A 22,715-nucleotide genomic window follows, 5' to 3' on the forward strand; every position below is an offset into this window, starting at 1 on the left:
CTGAATGGTTGAGTCAAGGCTTCCAAGAGCTCAACCCCTAATTAGTAATTTAGGTTCCTTCTCTCCCACTAGGTCCAACAAAGGTCTGGGGGAATTCACAGGGAGTTTTGCATCAACAGCATCTCTTCAAAGTCATCCCTTCCTCACTCAGTCTAGGAGTTGGGTAATGCTACAATGCAGAAGGAAAGCAGCAGTTGTGATTAGAAGAGCCTGTGTTCAAAGGTGTCCTGCCAACGAGAACCATGAGGCAGCTGTCAGTATTGGATCTTATCGTAACTCCCTCGTCAGGTTGGGAACTGAACAAGCTCTGGGAGCATCAGTCTCGCCGTACAGATTGTTGGGGAAATGCTCTGGCCTCCACATAGATGAGTAACCAGAGTCAAGTAGCATTGGAAGGAAAGGGTTCGGAGGGACTTGGAGCTATGGAGTGCAGTTTTGGCACCCCACAGCTGGAGGGGAGAAGTACCCAGAATGTTTCTTGTTGTTCCTGGCTTGATCCTGCAGGGCTGCGGCAGGGGGACTGCCTTTTTTTTCCAGAGCAGACCAAAGATTTCATCTTTGAGAAACACAGGAATACACTGCAAAAAGTTAACTATAGTCTTTGACTATCGCCCACTTTTCAGCTGGTCTGACATTTCCGACTGGGCAATGTAGAAGTATCAGAAATACAAATGTTTTCTTTTAACTTTATTTATTCAGATACAAATTGAAAGCAGTTGATGAATGGAGCACAGCCCCACTTCCTCTGCCTCCTCTCCCTCCAAAAGTCTATGATCAAGAGGAGAGGAGAAACAGCAAGAGAAAGACAGCCAGTTATAACAATGACAAATAAGCATCATGGTTCAGACCTCTGCTTTCTGGTGGCTTAAGAAGCAACCTGACCTACTACCAGTAGGCCAGTTACTCCTGTATGCAGTTACTTTATAGATGGTTATATTACCATCTTTTAGGCTGATAGCGCTGCTGATAAATGCAGAAACAAATGCTTTGTAAACATATTTGCCACCTCCAACCTCCATCAATGGAGCTAAAGAAATTCAAAAAGGTTGAATACTTGGGTGGAGTGGTGGGTCCTCTCCAGCCATTCTCATCTTTTATAAACAAATGGAGCTCTACTGCTATTTCAGAGTACAACAGCCAGCATTTCCAGCCTAGGTGGAGTTAGTAATTTAACCTTTCAAGGCATTGAGAATTTGCAGACTTTCTCTTTAGAAACCAGTATACCTCACATTAAGAGTCACAACACAAAGCTGAAAAAACAAGTGAATATCACCACACAAAAACGTAGACTTGTGTAGTGTTTTAAAAGAGGGAAAGAAAGGGGGAATAGTCTCTGGCACTAACCAAACCAGGCATTTAGTATCAATTTTGGCATTAAAGCAAAACTCATTTAAAATCCATGTACAATCTCCAGATTTCATGATCAGAATCTAAAAACCAAGAGATGGAATTGAGAAGGAAGCAGAGGTACTTTCAATTCAAGTGAACTGGTGGACGTTTCTACCACCACATTTTATTAAATAGCAGCCACCATATTTTTAATATGGAATAGAAAAATATCCAGCAAATACAGGTTATGTTTCATGAAGCCATGCCCTAGCTAGCTTGCTAGTTCCTCCTTTTGCAGATGCAGTGAACGGCCTCTGAGTCGAGAGAGAGCACACTTGTCCAAGCTCTCCCTGCCTTATATACTGAAAATTTCCATTTGTCATTGTCAGCTCATGCTTCTTACTGCAACATTTGCTATGCCTGACATAATTTCTAGAATGACACCACTGGGCAGAGGTATGAGAGTTTTTAACAAAGGACAATTTTGGGACTCAAAAGCAGTATTATGTCTCCATGGAAGCACTGTATTTGAGATAAAGCATGAGCAGTAACATTTGATGTATTTCATCTAGTGAGAGCTTGTACCCCCCCCCAACTGACACAGAACATGTTCTGCTGGTCTAAAAAGACAGCTATTGGACAAGTGCCTGCATTTTATGCTGGTTTCCACATCAAACCTACAAAAAGGGAGACAGAAGCAAACGTGTTTAAGTTTTCCCTAATAATTGAGAGAACTTGTAAGAACCGAAGCACCTAGAAGGGCTTTTGTTATTCTTGCTCACCCTTTGGGCTTACTAACATAAAAATAATCTTCAGCTCCTAGGAAACGCTGCATCCATTTCCTGCAGGTACTCTTGCATGGAGAAAGCCTGACTAATCTATTAAGGCCTTAATGATGACCCGTTTCTTGACCCCACTGCAAAAAATCCACTCTGCTCCAAGGCTGCACAGAATGCTGGGGTGGATGGGAGACGGAGATGTCAACAAACCTATGAAAGCTGGTAGCCCTAGGCTCTTCAAGGAGCTCCCCTCCCCCCACAACACAAATTGGCAGAGTTAGCCTCTTATTGTTTTTTAAAGAGATAAGATTTCAAAATCTTCATCCTCTGAATCAAAGAATCTTTCCAGTCTATCTGCATCAGAAGAATCTGCAAGACAAAGACAGAAAAAATCACAGTTTAGGCCTGCAATTATTTACACCAGCAACAGAGAATATCGCTTGTGCAGGTAAAGGGAAAAAATGTTCAGACAACCTGCTTCCTGCTTCAGTTTAACTCTGAAGGATGATGGCATACTAAAATGTTACAATACTGCACTCTTTATATTGAAACACCTGTGTTAGCTCCCTTCCATACTACACATGAACTATACTGCATGAAACAAATGCTTTTACTCTGAAAGTCTGAATTAATGCCCAGTCACATTATTAATTATATGGAATTCTTCTCCATCTATCACGTGTAGTGTTAGATGCCAAAATGAAAATGTTGCTACATTGGTGTCTATGATTCAAAGCGTTAGTGATTGGCAATAAGATTTACCAGCTGCTTGCTCAGGGGAATCTGCTGAGAAATATCTGGGTTCCCAACCAGTTCAACAGGTACTGTTTCATGCAAGTAGGCAAACAAAACACACACACTGGCAACAAAAATTTAGACAGTACCCCAACAGGACCCATAGAAAATATTAGTAAATGCTAAGAAGTGGAAACTCAAGCAAACACACTATACATTTAGGATCACAATTACAGAAACAATGTGAAATTAGAACTGATTTTAAATTTTGCAAGCCTTTGATAGAATTTTAAAATTTTCACAATTTGGAATTTGATGTTGAACTTGACCTCAGAATTCAGCTTCCAAACTTGACATCAAAATTAGACAATTTCTGTTTTTTACCTACTAAAGAGGATGCTTGTATTAAAATTTACTAAATATTGTATACTAAAAGTCAAACGCTAACTGCTACTGTAAAATCTTTTAGTGTCAAAGTTACCAAATATTCTCCATTAAAATTTCCAGAGAGGAATTGTGGGGAGATTGTCAGGGTGATGTAATGGTTAACATGTCAGACTAGGACCTGGGAAACCAGGGTTTAAATCTCCATTCAGCCATGAAGCTCACTGGGTGACCTTGGGCCAGTCAACTCAGCCTAACCTACCATGTGATGGGGGGAGAATGAGATATGCCACATTGAGGAAAGGTGGGATAGAAATACAACAACAATAATAATAATGGGGGGCATTTGTTTCAGTTCTAGAGAAAACAGTATTTAAAAGTAAAGGTCTTTCCCAAAGGAAGAATGGTGAAATAAGTAAGGCATTAGCGAACATTTTGATAGAAGAGAGACTAGTGTAGCAAGTATATGCACAGTATTTCCAAGAACAAAGATGGTCTCCTCATCCCCTCCAATGAGAGAGAGAGAGAGAGAGAGAGAGAGAGAGAGTCTAAATGGTCACTACATCTCATTTGAGATTTTATTGCACTGGTGATTCTATACAGGGTTGAATATTCAAGAACTGCAACTTAAATTAATCATGACAGTGGGCTTTTACATGTCTCCTGCTTCATCTAGCCAACATACTTGGAGTAAGAAGAAATAAGAACGATCACAGTAAGTATTCATTTGGAGTGATCAAATAGGCAAGCATTACCTGGAGTAAGATTCAAAACATCAGGGCTAGAGAAGTGTGAAGGCTGATGTTCCACCAGTTCAAACATTGGTAGGGCTCCTCTGATCAGTAACAACTGTTGGAAAATAATGGAAAGGTGTACACTAGCTAGCCATTTCTTCACCAAGGGATGCCTAGCATTTAGCATAACTTGATCATGCTGAGCAAGACCCCTTCAAACCTTATGGATTTATATTTTAAACGCTATTGCTTATTTATAATCAGCTTGCATTGTAATCCAATGCGTGTTTACTTCAAAGCAAGTCTGAATGCATTCAATGGGGCTTATTCCCAATTTTGAGTTTATTATTATTATTATTATTATTATTATTATTATTATTATGTTCGCATAGAAGTGTAGCCTTATGTTTCTCTTTTGTAAGCCACCTTGACTTTTCTCTTAAAAAATGATGAGATGGGAAAGAAATGTTAAAAAAAATAAAGAGATTTCAAGAGGAACCTCATAGGAGCAGGAAGACAAAAGGTTAGAGGCTAGAAGACAACTCCCCAGTGAAGCACAACCTGGATGTTCATCTATCCCTGGGATAGGGAACCTCTGACTCTCTAGATGCTGCTAAACTCCCAATTCCCATCAGCCCCTGCCAGCACAGCTAACAGGAATAAAAGGAGTTCTTGTCCAGTAACATCTGGAAAACCACAGATTCCTCATTCCTCATCTATCCATTAGAACAATACACTGGTCACATCGGTCCCAGGAAAGGCCCTGACCCCAAAGAAGTCATGCTGGGATCATATTGGTAATACATATCTTTACATTAATGCTGTTCCATTTTATTAGTTAGTGCCCTTCAAAGCTGAATACATTTCTATAAAATTGTAAAAGTTCCTATGGGCATATCTTCTTGTTCTTTTGTACAGAAGGACTTGCTATATACAAACCTTCTTTATTTGCTGGCACCAGTCATTGAAGTCTTCCTCTTTGTCGCAGAAGAAGCCCTGCAAGGAAAGACAACAATTCTATTGGCTCAGAATACATAAACAGAAAATGCCTTCGGGACAAAAACAATCATGTCTCACATTTTATATACAAGTGAATATAACTTGGATATGTTTTGAGAAGCAGACACATTTTGAAAGCTAAGAAGGTAGTATAAAAATGTACCCTCCGAGGAGCAAGAAGAGGCAACACCAGTGTCTTTGTAGGGAGAGGAATCAGCTGGAAGTAAATGGATAGCAGGAAAACAGTCCCAAATAATAGCTCTCTCACAACATGAAAATGGACTGCAGATACACATACTCACCACTGCAATAGAAGGATCAAGCTCTGCGATGCTCATTCTGCAGGGTGGATGCTGACAGTGAAAACTTTCATCAGGGATGTGGCAACTGTCCATGGGTTCCACTGAAGGCTGAGTAGTGTGTGGGTCAAGATAAATCAATTCTTCACCTAGACAAAAATAGACCAGAAGAAATTATAAAAGTAAATACAATACTAGACTTCCCACAGGAAGAGAGCGGATTGCATGTACACCATTGTTACATTTCAGTCAGATCAGGAACAGGAAAGTCACAGAGGTCCTATACAATTACAAAAAGAAACAATGAAAAATTATATAAGGTGGTAACACATGAGGGATCACTATTTCCCCCACAATTAATATTGTATCTAAACCAAAAGGATATAGATATTTGTTATTTGGCAAGACGTTTTTCTTTAATGTCAAGGTGTGCTGTATGACATGGCAATGTACATGTGTTAAAGTTGTTCCCTTAATAGACTTACAGTGGTACTCCCAAAAGTTTGGGTGGTATAGATGCTGCTGGGGAACACTGTTACTCACCTACATATCCAATGAAATAATGAGCACTATTAGGTTTTCCTCCAATGACTCCTAAGGACTGAGGCATCATAAAACATTGCTGGAAAACAACAGACACACAGTGAGTCACATTGCAGTTGACAAAAATGGGAAAACCCAACCAAGTAAAGAGCAATATTTGATTAGAAACATGGAGATACATGCTGGCCTGCAGAATATTCAGGAAGCAGAGCAGGCATTTTTAGAACAAAAGTCCGACCACAAGGGAGGACAATTGCAGTGCACAAGGTTTTCAAAGAGCAAGATAAGGATGACTCAAAGTAGTCTGAAAACTTTAGAGAAAGCTGACCAGGTTATCTGACAAATGCTGGAACAAAAATTTAAAACTTGCAGCACGGTCTTATGCATAATTATTCAGAATCAACTCCCACTGGCCTGTTTTGCACATAGCATAAGCCAAACTATAGTTTAGCATGAATGAGCAAGTGTGCTGGTGCCTGGAGTACAAATTCTGCTGCTCCACTCCTCTGTGGCTCCTGCTGATGCTGTGATACTGGGAGGTAAGCCATAGTTTGGCTAAGCATTACATGCAAACCCAGGTTTGTGGCTTGTCTTGTTCCCGAGAAACCACACGCTAGACCAGCCTTTCCCAACCAGTGTGCCTCCAGTTGTTGTTGGACCACAATTCCCATCTTTCCTGACCATTGGCAATGCTGGCTGAGGCTGATGGGAGTTGTAGTCCAACAACATCTGGAGGCACACTGGTTGGGAAAGGCTGCGCTAGACAAACCATAAGCCCAGGTTCGCACATTAATGCTAAGCCAAACCATGGTTTAGCAGCAGCAGGACTAGAAAAGGAATGAAGTGGCTACAATTTTTACTTGAGGCACCAGTACACTTGCTTGTTTATGCTGAGCTATAATTTGACTTACTGATACATGCAAACAAGGCCACTGTGTTCAATGGGGCTTATTTTCAGATGTGTATGTAGGACTGAAGCTATAGGCTGCAATCCTAGCCCCACCTACCTGGGAGTAAACCCCACTGATTTTAATAGGCCTTACTTTTGAGTAAACATGGTTAGGCTAGTGTTGTTCACCATTTTATTACTGGGTCTGCAAAACAGCAACCAACCAGCAACTCAAAAAGAAAAATGTAAACACCTTAACTATTAAGTATAATTAAGGTGGTATTAGATATGCATAGAACACTGAAGCGAGCCCAGACACTGCAGCAAACATTAAGACAACTTGTATCTAGCATGAACTGTTCAGTTCATACAGCTTAAAGACATATTGGGGTTGCATATACAATCCTTTCTTCTCTGACAATCTTTGATATTCCAGTTGAACTGCCACAAGTGGTTCATGTATTTCAGATGCATCTGGACTTACAATGAAGATGAAATTAGACTTAGAATACTACTAAGAGTAGAGTGGCATTAAGAATCATACTAAAACACTGCAGCAAAATAGGCATAAACTAGGTAGATTTAAAAAACAGATAGTAAATAGCCACCCTGGGCTCCTGCTGGGAGGAAGGGCGGGATATAAATTAAATAATAAATAAATAAATAGCACAATCTTATGCATGTCTGCTTAGAAACAAGTCCATTGAGTTCTGCTCCCAGGTAAGTAATTTGACCTTCTACCTTCAGTGTTTCAATATACGCTTCATTGATGTCTGTGAGCCCAAGGCGAAGAGGTATCAGCAGCACTAATGGTTTCCAGAGCAATCGCTTGTCTGTACATTCTGCACCATCTGGATACCCGTTGGAAAGTAAGTCCGATTCTGCAGCAGGAAAAGCTGACGCCCCAGGACATGGACAGCTCAGCTTGCATAACCTTCCTACCAAGAGATAAGACAGAAGCAGAAACAGCCTCATTAACAGTCCCAAACAACTTCCCGACATGATCCTAAAACCATCCATAGTGTTCAAACGCAATGCTTCCTATGCTGCCACACTGGTGCTTCTACGCAATCTGGAACCACTTTCACACATGCGCACGCTCACTTTCACAGCAACTATGCCCATTGCCAAAAGGGATACTGACAAAACATGGTCATAAAACTAGCCCACCATTTCCATTCATTCCTAGTCTTAACTCATTTTGGAGGGGGTGGGTGGACTCCGAGCACACATGCTATGATACAACAGATAAATTCATAGAAGAAAACGTGTTAATGCTTTTGAAAAAAAAAAGTCTTATCAGAAGTAATTTTCTGTTCTCTCTGGAGTGAAAGAACATACAGCATAAATGTTTAGAAGCTATTGTGTGTGCAGGCACATACACAAGTACACAAAGAGAAAGTAATTTGCTATCCAGTAATTTATATTTTATTACAGTGCCAATATTTATATCCAAATTTGAAAGACTGGACAGGTTTTTGCAAATTCAATACATGAATTTTCTCTGTTACTTTTACTACCATAAGATTGCAGAGGTGGCAGAAACTGCACTTCCCTTCCTCACGAGTATTAAACGTACCTTGCTGGATCTGGGAAATCATAGTTTTGGTATCTAAACCTTCCATTTTTCTCCAGTCACAACATGAAAGCACTCAAGAATATTTTTGCTCTTGTAGAATTTCAGCCACCCACTTCTAACAAACCTCATTCAAATTATCACTGGTCTAATACTTGTAAAATTCTTTTCCCTCTGTAAATGAAGTTTCCTTGTTTAGTTAAGAATCAGTTGCACTTTACAACCTGAGATCATCAAAGTTAGTTGTACTCATGTGGCTTTTTTGATTGGGTTTTAAAGCACACCCCTATGGGAGTCATAAAGAATTTCTGTAAATATATACACTCCTCAGTTTCATTCTGTTCAACATAGTTTTCTTTCATCAAAAGGAGAGCGCACCTCTATAAGCAAAAGTGACACTTACTAATTTCCTCCATCACAACAGTATTGTCCATGGCTATGTGCACTGCCAAGGAGCTCCATGCATCGAAAGTGGCAAGTTTTCTAGAAGGAAGAGTAAGAAAAAAAGTTAAGAGATGAATGCATTATAGAGAGGAGAAGCTGCAGTTATGTCAAGGATTTAAAACATTTAGGAGATCTAGAATGCAGCATGGCTGTGGTCACATTGTACAAGACAAAACCTAGCCATGCAATACAATATCAGATGGCAAATGCAACATCTCAAGTCTCATAGGCATTTTAGCACGTGTTTTAAATTGTTTTAAATTTTTAAATTGTGTTTTAAATTGTTTTTAAAATATGTGTTTTAAATTGTATATTTGTTTTAATGTTTTTGGTTGCTGTAAACCGCCCACAGAGCTTTGGCTATGGGGTGATATATAAGTACAATAAATAAATAAATATTTCATATATTAGCAAGAAAAGTTTTGTAGCTCTTACTCCACAGGAGATATGTATAAAATACAAACATTCTGGTCAGAAATTAGAAGCTGTCTAGGCTGTTCTACTAATAGCCAGGGAGGCAAAATATCTCCACAGTGCCATCTGCCTTCCTCATAGACTCTTTACTTATTTGGACACTCAGCCTCATTCATCCCTTCCACTAAAACACCTACTCCTTACAAAATGCAGATTTTGATCTGGCATAAGTTAGAACTGTATATAAATGTATTGATTTGGAGAAATGCATTTTAATCATCCTATCCAAGGCAAAGAATTCTAATTATTAGCACAGTAAAACAGTTCCCCTGCTTAGAGTTTGTATAAAATGAGATGCTAAACAGAAGAGAATACTCGTGAAGTGAGCATCTTTCGAAATGCCCAAGAGTATATTTGCAGTTTAAACAAAGACAAAAGGAAGCACGTGAAGGGAAGAGGTATTCCTGAGCTAAGGAAGCAATGTTGTTATTTGCCAAATCTCACAAGCAGTAGAGTACCACAGCACAAAAGAAATCCCTATGCAGATAGAAAAACGAAGATAGTGCCATAGCACCACTCTACTACATCAGTCAGTCAGCCCATCACAGGTATGTAAAAAGCTATCATATCTCTCACCCGCCTAGGTCAAAGCTACCTGTTAAAATTTGACTTATGTTTTCTCTGGCATGAAGACAGGACAGACAAACAGACAATTTGTTCTTCTAAGCCAGGGGCCACTAACGCAGCACCAAAGTGCTCGCCAGTATCTCCTATGGCACCCATGTAAGGTCTCAATAATATCTCCCCCATAATCCAGAATGCGTTAAGAGAATATTTGCTCTTACTGCAAATTTTCAGTTTGCACTGGCTTGGAGTCTATTACACACTGCCACAACAGCCATTTTGTGTTATGCCACATCCCATAGCACCCATTTTGTGACTGGAACCCACAGAACTTTCTCAAAATCCCAAATGTGCCCCCTGGCCCAAAAAGGTTGACAACCCTTTGTCTAATCCTAGGCTCATTCTATGCAGCCCATCCCTATAACATAGGAGCAAAAATGCAAGACTCAACCATTGGGAATTTCCCTATATTCCAAAGATGACAAGGTGTTGCAGAATCAGATCTTAAGTACAGAAACTCAGATGGGTGCTTCCTTTTAACTGCTTAGGATCTTATTTTCAATTTTACATCACTAGTCCCCAGGGTGTGGCAGGGAGAGATCAACTTTTTGATTTTTTCTGCAGGAATAGTTATTTATGGTTCTGTGGATTAAAAAAAGAATAATACCCAGTATGGTTGGATTCACTGAGCACTTACTTGAGTACTTGTGCAACTGTGTTTGGTCCATACCACTGGCCTATGGATTTTCCCTCTCCAACTCCCATCTGGGCTGCAGCAGCAAAAAAACCATAATTGATCCATAATGTCACTCATGGCTCCTTCTGAACCACTATGGGTACTTAAAAGTTAACAGATACTTCGAGTTTGCTAACACCTTGGAGCCAAAGGCCCATTAAAAATAACTGCAAGGTATCTCAAACAACAACCTGTATACCACTCAAAGAAGGCGTATTAGGAGACTTGGGGAAAGTGTTCCAATCTGTCTTGGAGAGATGCATATACAAAAATAAATGTCCATACCCTGTAAATGATAAAATGTCTCCAGAAGAATCAAGTACAACAAAGGTGATTCTACGCATATTAATCTCTTGCAAGTTTTGCCGTTTTGAAAACTGTTCTATTCACCTGATTTTTCAGAGATGCCAAGAACACACAGTAATCATTAAACAATACAGTAGGGCCCCACTCATATGGCAGGTTCCATTCCAGGTCCCCGCCGAAAAGTGAAAACCACCGGAAAGTGGGGCCCTACTCAGCTGTAGCGTGGGAGCTCCCCGCCCTACAGCTGATCACGCGATCGGCTGTAGCACGGGGAGCTCCAGCTGCAGCACTCCAGCTGACAGTGATCAGCAGGAGCGCACGAGCTCCCCGCGCTCCAGCTGATCACGTGCTCTAGCTGATCAGCTAGAGCACGTGATCAGCTGGAGCGTGGGGAGCTCCAGTTGCCGCACTCCATCTGATAGCTTCCTGTGCTCCAGCTGATTGCATGCTCCAGCTGATCAGCTGTAACGCAGGGAACTCCAGCCGCCGTGCTCCAGCTGACAGCCATCTGTCATATATATTTTTGTATATGCATCTCTCCAAGACAGATTGGAATACTTTCCTCAAGTCTCCTAATATGCCTTCTTTCAGTGGTATACAGGTCACTGTCAGCTGGAATGCGTGATCAGCTGGAGAGTGGGGAGCTCGCGCACTCCAGCTGATCGCTGTCAGCTGGAGCACAGTGGCTGGAGATCCCTGCGCTACAGCTGATCGCCCCGCTGGCGCCGCTGTATTAGCGGAACGCCGACAAGCGGGGCCCTACTGTACTGTAGCTGCTTGGCATATTTGGAGAGCATACCTTTAGCACGTTTCCCTGCATTCTCCATTTATTCTTTAAGAACACATTTTCCCACCTTATGGCTCCTTAGCCTTGAAAGCATTCAACCACTGTAATATTGTTGTGATTCCTAGTGAAGAAGAGTGCCCAGTATCAGATGATCGCTGAATATGGAGAAGGCCCATCCATCAAAAGGTGGATTCACAAGACCAGTTTCTTCCACTTATTCACAGCAGGTAGAGAGACTTATAAATAACTCATTCTAGTGAAAACATTCAACAAGTATTCAGTTCTCTAGCACCAGATATAACACACCCAATTTAAATATATATGTATATATATATATTATTGTCTTCATTAACTGGCTTGTGACCTGAATACCTGCTGAACCCTTTCTCAAGGCTGAGCTTTATATGAATCTCAATGTAATAGCAAAAGTCACCCCAGAGTGGGATTTAAAAAATAAATCTCTAATGGCTCTTCAGTTATTTTATTGCTCAGGGTAAGAGGAGCTTAAAGGTTCTGAATAAAAGTATGCTAAGAAAACTATTTCACTATGCTGCCCTTTATGTGAACTTCACTCTACGTTCTGTGAAGGAGATACACCAGGAGCTCCTTTGTAGTGAAAGGAAGTTGAAGATTTAGCTCACTGCACAGTATTCTGCTCTATAGAATAACATTTCAACCACACGTATCTTCTCTGGGACAAGATTTGGAATAGGAATTGAAAAAAGTATAATTGCATGGGAGCTACTATTGTCTGCACAGGCTATGAAGGAAAAATAGAGGCAACACATTGATTAGTAAGACTTAGGCAAGAGTCCTATTCACCTGGGAGTAAGTTCCACTGAACCCAATGGCATTTACTTCCAGGTAGATATGTACAGGATTGCATTATTATAGAAATAAATTAATTCCGAAATGGCCCATGCCTAGATCTCCTAGTTCCATAGAATGTGAAATCTGAATCACCTCCATCACCATGTTTCTTTCTCCTTCAAAAGTTACACAACGGCTTCTCTTTCTAAACAGCACAAACACATGCTGTTTTGTTCATTTAGAGCAACAGACAGATACTCATAAGCATGCGTTTACCATCTGAACACAGTCCACATTCTTATTATATAAAAACAATGCATTGTAAGTAGCCTTCCTTGAAAAATAAAAAACAGAACAATTTGCTACCTCTAGAATATTTAAGAGAGGCACAGGAAAACAGTGTAGGTAACCATCTTACCTATTTGGTGGATTGAGTAGTAGCTATCTTTTTTGTCAATGAAGGCATTTAGAACATTGTAATAGTTTTCTGTTTGCTTCTTCCCTTTCACCCACCTCCAATCTGAGATTTTTTAAAAAAGAGAGGCTCTAATCAATATTCTCAACTCCACACATTTGTTTTCACAAAACAATATAATAAATATTACAAAGAAATCCAAATACTGAAGATTATAATCCCAAACTATTAATTGAGTTCACTTGGCAATAAACAAACAAACATTTAACTTCCCGGTCCAGTCTCTGAGCAGCGGAAGTTACTTTTAATCTTGCTTTACCAACCTCCAGCTAAGTGTTTACTTACATTCCTGTCATGTAGCACTAATAGCAACACCAGCATTTCATTCCCACTGTGTCAAATTCATGCTCGAAAAATCCTCTTCACATTGCCAGAAGCAAGCATGTTGATCCACCACCAAAATAACTGTATTGGTTGACCTGCCTTATTGTCTGGTTCTTCATAGTTTTTGAGACAGTTTTTAAAAAGGACCTTTTAGTGTCTCTTCACACAAACATATTATATTGTCCCAGCCCATTTTATTTTATTTTATTGGCATTTGACTTACCTCTGCCTAAGTGCCTGCAGACCAAGGCCTGAGCAAAGATCATCTGACCACACCTTAACATGCAGCCCCAACCAGTGTCGGATGTAGGACCTGTCCCCCCTGCAGCCAGAAAGAAAGAACAGAAACCAAACATTTTGGCAAGTGTGCCATACAGGACGCAAAGCAGTCGGAATGTTATGGTATACCTGAGCAGGAGTAGAAGGGCCCAGAAACCTGGCTATGGCTGCAATTCAATGCCCATTTGTTGGGATTAAGCCGCATTGAACTTATTTCTGCATAAGCATGCATTAAGGTATCAAGGGTAGAGCATCTTTGCATGCAGAAGATAGCAGGATCAACCACTGGCATCTCAGGGTAGGAGTGGGAAAGTCCCCTGTCTGAAATTCAGAGAGCTGTTTCCAATCAGTGTAGACTTTAGTGAGCTACACAGGTCAATGATCTGATTCAATATACGGCTTCCTATGTGCCTATGAGAACACATGAGTTTTTATCTATACTTTTTATAATTTTAATACATTGGGGGGGGGGAGAAGGAATGTCACCTTCCTGAAAATTCTCTCCATCCTCAGCATTCTTTAGAACTATCATTTGGGATTCCCAGAGCTTTTTTGAAAGCAATATTACTGAAGGTAATATTGCCAAACTGTTTAGCTAAATAATTTTAAGATTTTGTCTTGTTCTGCCAGTCATATATTTTTTTATTTTTCATTTCTCACCCACCCTTCAACAAAGTCGTCCCCAGATGAGGAAGATACAACAAATAAGATATTCTGGGAACAAGCTTCTAAACAGCATACAGTCCCCCTCCAAAACAAATTCTTTTTGTATTCTGCCATATCTGTATTTTAGTGTTTCCTGTTTCTAAGGTGGGAGCACATTTCCTTTTTCTATGAATACTTGGAATATAATCAAATGTCAGCATCAGACCAGAGGAAGAAATAGTTACTTTCTGGAACCTAGAGAGCAGAGCAAAAACCTTTTTCTGTGCCATACTCCACTGGATAGATACTGGTGGCACAAGTCAACACAAGACTCCTGCTTGCTTCACCAGGCTATAGGGAAATCAGGTACTAAGGAATAAACAAACTTCATTTACAGTATAACCTTGAAAACGAATCCTGCTGCTTACCAATTGCTGGAAAGCATTTTCTGTATGTGAACCAAAGACGAGAGGTTACGTCTAACAGGATCTCTTCTTTCTCTAAAGAAGTGAAAACATCACATGTCAACACTCTTCCAGAAAAATGGCACAGTGCTGATTCAGTGGTACTGTCATTGAACTAATAAGCAAGCCATGAGAAATAAGAAAAAATGTCCATCAAGTATCTGGACTGCAAACTAGAAAAAGCACCAAACCAAGACTATTATAGTATGTGTGTGAGAGAATACACATTAACATTTCATCTTCTTTTGGGTATCCCTCTTTTAGCCACTAGATTCCAGGGACCAAAATCATCCAGGAAAATGGGGGGGGGGTAGTCTCTAACTTCTGTATTTGAATTATGATTGCTCTCCTACAAATATTCAATAGAGCACATGTCGGTTGTTAAGAAGGGGAAAGCAAGAGGCAAGGCTCAAGACTCCATATATACAAGAGGAGAGTTGCAAGACCAGAGTATTTACAGTCCTTCAAATACCTGTTAATACACTATATTTTCTCCCCAAGATCCAAACAGGTTCTTTGGTCTCTGGGAAGTCTTCATACTCGAACCTGAGAGTATCGTACGTGAGAGTAGCTGTTCAAAAACAAAACACAGTAGATAGTCACCAACATGTTTTAGGGCCCCTGTCCTGTTCAAATAGCCAAAGATGCAGGGACGTTTATTTCAAAGAGTTATGACAACTGAACAAGTGCCTTTTTAAGTAGCTTACCCCAACATCAGCAGCTATAGAAAAATAATCAAAGAACAATAATCCGGGATTGAACCCAAACAAGCCTTTTCTTCCAAAAGAAAAAAATCAGTAGGAGATGTGGGCCCTATTACCCCACATATCTGGCCCCAACCCCAAAGCAGCAGTCCGCTTTACAAAATAGCCAATTCACTAGAACCAGACAACAGCCACCTTATTTTTCAGGTTATGACAAAACTTAAATAGAACCCTTAATCCGTATCACTGTATTGGGAACAATCTTTCATTTTGTATTAAACTAAGATGCTAGTCAGTGCTTAAATATCTGGTTCTGCTAGTATAGGTTTCCAACAAAGAGAGTCCCATTGCCTTTTACTCAAAACACACAATGACAAATATGAACAGACTTGCTGCAGAAAGCAGTATTTGTTTGGCTAGTTAGCAGAGGTTTTAGCCAACACTATCATGGCACCAAAACTCAGACATACTCTTTGCTGGCTCCTACACTGACTTCCTAGTTTACGTCCAAGTAGTTATGAAGAGTGAGGTTGATATTGTCCTCTATCTGCTTCTTGCTGACAAAGCTTCAACTTTTAATATTCCCCTCTTCCAGTGGCAGCTTGTGGTTCCATGTCAGTGGGGCAGTGGAATCCGCTCTGGGTTTTAGTGTGAACTTTCAAGTCAATTCCACCCTGGGCAACACCCATCAAGCTTCATGGCCCCCCCTCACCAAGGAAACATGCTTTCTACTCAGGGCTGTGGAGTCGGAGTCGTGGAGTCGGAAGCAATTTGGGGTGGAGTCGGAGTCGATAGAAATGTACTGACTCTGACTGGCTTCAAAATAAAAACTTATAATATTATAACAATATATGGTAAATATATCACTTTATACTTATATTTTATACTTTTTTATTTTTCAGGAAAAATATTTGTAATTTTGATTGACAATTTTAAAAAAATATAAATTCACAAAGTCAAAGAAGCTTCCCATGAAGTCAGCTGTATTTGAGCCAGGGCTGTGGAGTCAGAGTCGTGGAGTCAGAGTCGTGGAGTCAGAGTCGTGGAGTCAGAGTCGTGGAGTCAGAGTCGTGGAGTCAGAGTCGTGGAGTCAGAGTCGTGGAGTCAGAGTCGTGGAGTCAGAGTCGTGGAGTCAGAGTCGTGGAGTCAGAGTCGTGGAGTCAGAGTCGTAAGCAATTTTGGGTGGAGTCGGACAGTAGAAAAATAGAGGAGTCGGAGTTGGAGTCAAAGGTTTGGCATACCGACTCCACAGCCCTGTTTCTAGTACAGGTGCAGCCATCAGCATGGATATGAAGAACAGAATGCCCCTAACCTTCACTACTTCTTTCTATGTTCCTATCGTTTTACATTTCCTAAGGCACAATGTCCCTGTTAGAACCACTTATCTCAACAAGTTGATTGCTCCAACTGCCCTTGTAGAGCACTGGTCCTCAAGACTTCCCAGCAAAATTAACTGTGTTCTCTTCTGTCCCCCTGCCTCATCATAATATAGTGCTACTAGAAATTAAAAACGTAACTTAAACAGCTCTTGCTTGGGATCCACCCCATCTGAATCCCACCAGTCCAGGCATGTCAAGGAAAACAAAGTAAAACATAAATGAGAGAATGATTGCATTTGTGTTATTTCACTCCCAACTTACAGGCTAGGAAGCTGCCATACACTTTGCTCTTATTAGGAGCAAAACAGACACTTCTACAGTTATGATGCACTACACTGAAGAGGGCCTTGTAAGCAATGGCACCCAGATTGCTGAATACTCTTCCCATGAAGTTCACCTGGCACCTACTTTCTCTATTTTTCTGCACCTGCTGAATAAATGATGAGGGCCAGAATATAAAAACCATACATAAATGTTTAACCTATTTCCCAATGTACTAATTTCTCTATTAGTAAAAGTAACATGAAGCAGGCTTAATGAGCAGAGACAGAGTATCACAAGCAGCAGGAGGCTGAAACCCATACAAACAGGATAATTCTAGGTCCCCTTAGTAAAAAAGCAGACTAGCAACCATTGTAATATGCAGTCCTTTCTTATGAGTCTGAACTTGTCAACATGAACAAGTAAAAGCTCTGGAGCAAACCTGCTCCTCAACTTCACATCTTTTTCTCCTGGGGCTTCCTCATTTTTGTGACATCTAAAAATCAATAGATCTCTAGATCATACATTCAGTTCAAATTTCACATGCTCTGCAACCTCACCTTAGAGGGCATCACGCCCTGCAGGCCTTGCGAGTCTAACTGGCATTTGACATGAAAGGTTCTGAGAAAAGCCTGCTGAGCCTTTTTCAGCATGGGAGCAAATACATAAAAGTAAATAACAGCTTATTTCCACCATATCAGGCCAGACCCATCAGGTCAATTCTGTGAACCATGATGCATTTCATATAGTTACACCATTTTGCATGAAATGAAAGCTACAACATACAGATCACACAGCAGGATCCACATTGCTAAATATCAGGATCAACACAGAGAACAATGACTTCAGGATGGAATCTGCCTAAGAGGAACAATGACTTAGTCTGTCACATTCAAGAAGTGACAGATATATTAGTGTGTCTTTAAGAGAAAGAAAGGGGGCAGTTTATTCAGTCTTATAGTGACCTGAAATGAAATGGACTGCCTTCAAGTCGATCCCGACTTATGGAGACCCTATGAATAGGGTTTTCATGGTAAGTGGTATTCAGAGGTGGTTTACCATTGCCTTCCTCTGAGGAAGGTCACCCAGTGAGCTTCATGGCTGTGTGAGGTTTCGAACCTTGGTCTCCCAGGTCGTAGTCCAACACTCTAACCACTACACCACACTGGCTCTTCTAGTGACCTAAACCACATATAATTGCAGTTTGAGAAGTGACAGTAAATCTCTAAGCAGGATGCTAATATTCCAGCTACCCAAAAGTTACTAAAGGTTGCTATTAAAAAAGAAACAAATATTACAAGTCACTCCTAATTGATCATTTCTTTTTAAAAATAATTATAAATCTCTGATTCATTCTCAAAACTGCAGTATCAGCTAAGTCAGGCATCTGAAAAAAGAAAGACATCAGATTTTATGCACCTTAGGTCCTAGAACAACCCATAATTCCATTTTCTAATCAAGTAACCCAACTGAGGCAAGTCGGTTCCTCAGGAAAGCTAAGTAATCAAAGTTACTTAAAGAGAGGGCCCATAAGGTCTGCACTTCTGCTATAGCAGTGCAGCAAAAAACCTTGAAGGACCTTTCCGTCCTATCAAAGTAAACTAGAGCATCACTTAAGTACAATCTTTTTTGAAATAATAAAATGGAAATGGAAGCATGGGACAGCTAGATTTTCTGTCATTAAATTCCATGAAGGTTTTCTTCCCTTGCTAAAGCATGTGCCACGAAAAGCAACCATTAGATAGTAAGTTAAATGTCATTGATGCTGAAAACACATTTATCTAAAATTCAAGCCCCACCAATGGAATATACACTGGTACATTGCTATGTATATTCTGTTCCCAGCCAGTGAGTATGCTCATTATAGTCAGATACCAGGCAGTAACTCCACTGTGCTAAAATATATCACCATTGATATGTGGTAATGGAGCTAGTATGTTGTTAAATTAGATGGCAGAAAAATGACCCCAGTAGTCACAAGCACATGGTTTAGAAGACTGGCTTAGCCAGCTGTAGTACCCTTCACTATTAGATAACTGTCCTTGACATGGATGTTGAAAACTTTCACTTGATAATAAAGATTTCATGACTTATGAAGTTAAGTCCGCTTGACATGAATGGGATTTCCTTCAGAGTCATGTGCTAAAGATCAGAATAGGAGTCTAGACTTGTTTATACATTGTGAGATGACCTCTGTCTACACACACACACACACACACACACACACACACACACACACACACACACACACACACACACACACACACACACACACACACACACACACACACACACACACACACACACACACACACACACACACACACACACACACACACACACACACACACACACACACACACACACACACACACACACACACACACACACACACACACACACACACACACACACACACACACACACACACACACACACACACGGGTACATCTACACTGCAGATTTACAGTAGTATCATACCACTTTAAACAGTCATGGCTTCCCTCAAAGGATCCTGGGAATGAGAGTTTGTGAAGGGTGCTGAGATTTATTAGGAGATCCCTATTCTACTCACAGAGCTACAGTTCCCAGAGTTCTCTGGGAAGAGGGATTACTACACTAATCTGCTGTGATACAGCTTTAACTGTATAGTGCAGATGGGGCCTACATTCCATTCCAACCACACTACTGCTGATTGTCTTGGGCTAGCCATTCTTCTCTAGAGAAACACAGTAAACTATGAAGTCCATCCATCAACATCTATTCTGTACTATATATGGTACCTAAAGCATCATTGACACTAAAATGCTGAACAGGAGCAAATGTTTTCCAGAGCCATGCAGCAAGCTCTGACCGTACAAGGCAAATTTATCTTCAAGCATCCACTTCACTGCTGTGATTAATGCACATGAAATGCTCCGTACCTAGCTTATGGAGCCAAGGTGTTTGGAAACAAAAACTCATCTACTGACTTCTATGGGGTTTCTAAGGAACCTCTGGCAATTTTAACTTAACAAGTGTACAGTACATGAAGAAGAATTCATATGAAGTAACTACGGCAAGAAAGAAAAAAGGACTTTGAGAAAATCAAATAAGACTCAACTGTACATACCTAAAAGATCATCTCATCCCTAATATACCCAACTGATCACTATGTTCTGCAGGAGAGGGTAACCAGCAGGTTATTATTTTATTATTAATTATATGTGTTTTTAAATTTTTTAAAAAAATTAAATTGTTTTTTGTGTTTTAAAATTTGTATATTTGTTTTTAATGTTTTTAATTGCAGTAAACTGCCCAGAGAGCTTCGGCTATGGGGGCAGTATATAAATGTAATAATAAATAAAAAAATAAAATGTATTAATACTTTTTCTCACAGAGGTGACTCAAAGCAACTTACAAAAATAATCAGGTGTTATCTTATCAAGAGGTCCATTTGTATGATGCCAGAAGCAGGCCTTTAACATGGCGGTACCTACCCTTTGGAATTTCCTCCCATTACGTATCAGACAGGGGTCATCTCTGTTGTCTTTCTGGTGCCTATTGAAAATGTTCATCTTTCAACAAGCCTTCTAAATGGAATTTTTATCCCAGCCAGTATCAGGGCTGTGGAGTCAGAGTCGTGGAGTCGGAAGCAATTTTGGGTGGAGTCAGAGTCGGTAGAAATGTTCTGACTCCGACTTCAAAATAAAATTAATATTAATACATTAATATACATTTGCCATTTATGAAGGAATCAGAGTCGGAGTCAGTAGAAAAAATAATACATATTTGCCATTTATGAAGGAGTTGGAGTCGGAGTCGGACAGTAGAAAAACAGAGGAGTTGGAGTCGAAGGTTTGACAACTGACATACCGACTCCACAGCCCTGGCCAGTATCAGTGTTTATTTCAAAGCAGTTTTTTATATATGCAATTGTTTAAACTGTTTTTACTATATGGTGAAATCAACATGCTTTATAGGAAGTGATTCACAAATGAAATATATAAATAAGATAGGCTGATAGCCTCTAACAGTGGTATTTCACAAACAAATATTTTCACTGACTAAAGCAGATGTTTATATTGCATATTCGTACACAGCCAGCTCTGCTACTGATAAACAATGACATATAACATGTCAATGAAAGGACAAGAAATGAATTATAATGAGGAACTGCCACACACTCCTGGAAATGGCACATAATTCTAGATACTCACTATAGTCAATAGGTACAGTGGCTAGATAGTTGGATATGGAAAGCCCAATTAGGACTAAACTAGACCGGACATTATCTATGTCATTAGCACTAGCAACCGTTTCTCAGTTTAAAAAATAGGTGGCACCCAACCACCCATCTGAACTGACTGCAACACTGCAACTAATTCTAATTATTTTCACTTCATATGACTTGATCAAAATTCCAAAAGATGGGGTTGCCGTGGAGCTAGAGTACAGTGAATTAAAAAGTACATATTTTTGTGGAGTATTCATATAGTGTTAGGAGCCATACATTTCACACCATGATGGATTCAGAACAGTTGATTACTACATGACAGTTGGTCACATGCTAGTAGAGAAGAAAAAGGAAGACTGAATTTATGTCTGACATGAATGATCAGTTATGTTGGATGCGTTTGGGGCTTTTCAATAACAATTCAATCTGGCACAGATTTACTAAAGAGCAGCACACTCCCAAGAGAATGTGCATGTCCGCTTTAAGTTATCTCATTCAGAAAAAAATAACTTCAGCCCTTGCCTATCATATCTTTCACCTACCAGGGAAATTGAGGGAGGAGACAAAGAATGAGAGTGTTACTCTATTCAACACCTTATTGTTGACCATTGTCATAGAAATATTTCCATGTTAGTTGTAGCACTTTGACAAAATATTAGAATCAATTGTCAGACAAACACACTGTCCCACAATACTCCAAATGCCATCCATTGCAGCTACTTAAGTAGGGAAGCAAAACAAAAACACACTTTCAGCTACAAGACCTCAAACAAAAACAAATCTTCAACAACGCCCCCTAATCGCCAAGTTATTATCAACTTTACAAAACTTTATCTCGAACACATTTCAGTAGGCCACAGCACTAAGTGATGATGAAGCGCCAGTACCGTGGTCGGTAAATGCCACTATCTGCTACTGCCAAGAAGACAAAAAATATGCTGGCTTTGACAGGGAATGCATAAATAACATATAATGCCATGCATGGTAAGCTACGTGTCTACTAGAGAAGGAGACCGGGAGGCTAAGTACCACGTTTACCTGACTCCTTTTAACAACTTCACCCAATTACCCCTTCTATATAGGAAGTGTATCTTTTTGTTTCCTTTTTTTTGAGACACCACTGCTTGGGCCCGACCACAGACCCCGTCCCTCTCTCCCCACTCCTGGAACACCCTCTCACGAGCCCATCCCGCACTACCAGCTTCTCCTGAAAAAACAGACCGATCCTCCACCCTTTCACACACTCATCGTCCTGAGACCCAAACACAAAAGCACCCCTCCCTCCGGCCACCGGCATAGCCTTCCCACTCTAGGACCCCAGACATTTCCCTTCTCACCCGCATCCATTCTGCCCCCGCTCAGGATTTAGGGGCGACTACAGCTGCCTCCTTACAGACACAGACAACCTCAACGGCGCACTTTAACATACTTGCCTCGACAGTCCGTCTCTCGCCCAATCACAGAGCCCTGCACAGCCCATCGGAATGGCGGATAGGTTAGTTTAAGAGGTCAACAAGCTCCTCTGAGCTGCATCGCTTCCTCTTATTACTTGGAAGGCGCCATCTTGCTGTACGGAGCGA

General features: G+C 40.4%; 1 protein-coding gene across 1 annotated transcript; it reads right to left on the reverse strand.

Moving 5' to 3' along the window:
• Positions 1–681: 681 nt before the first annotated feature.
• Positions 682–22,561, reverse strand: ATG4B (autophagy related 4B cysteine peptidase). Its single transcript, XM_061636650.1, has 13 exons — positions 22,473–22,561; positions 15,048–15,146; positions 14,540–14,611; positions 13,411–13,509; positions 12,807–12,908; positions 10,447–10,519; positions 8,671–8,750; positions 7,433–7,629; positions 5,803–5,881; positions 5,263–5,408; positions 4,901–4,957; positions 3,983–4,076; positions 682–2,477 (listed from the first exon to the last, which is right to left on the reverse strand). Exons 1-13 carry the CDS (start codon positions 22,480–22,482, stop codon positions 2,404–2,406), a joined length of 1,182 nt encoding a protein of 393 aa, XP_061492634.1. The 5' UTR covers positions 22,483–22,561; the 3' UTR covers positions 682–2,403.
• Positions 22,562–22,715: the final 154 nt, after the last annotated feature.

This window comes from Rhineura floridana, chromosome 7 (genome assembly GCF_030035675.1).
Source record: "Rhineura floridana isolate rRhiFlo1 chromosome 7, rRhiFlo1.hap2, whole genome shotgun sequence".
NCBI lineage: Eukaryota > Metazoa > Chordata > Lepidosauria > Squamata > Rhineuridae > Rhineura > Rhineura floridana.

Excerpts from the sequence above, each read along its gene's own strand:
- ATG4B (XM_061636650.1), bottom strand. Across the intron at positions 5,882-7,432 it reads CGTATATTGAAACACTGAAG|CAATGTTTTATGATGCCTCA; the intron begins GTAGAAGGTCAA and ends GTTGTTTTCCAG. Across the intron at positions 4,077-4,900 it reads GGTGCCAGCAAATAAAGAAG|TTGTTACTGATCAGAGGAGC; the intron begins GTTTGTATATAG and ends ATTTTCCAACAG.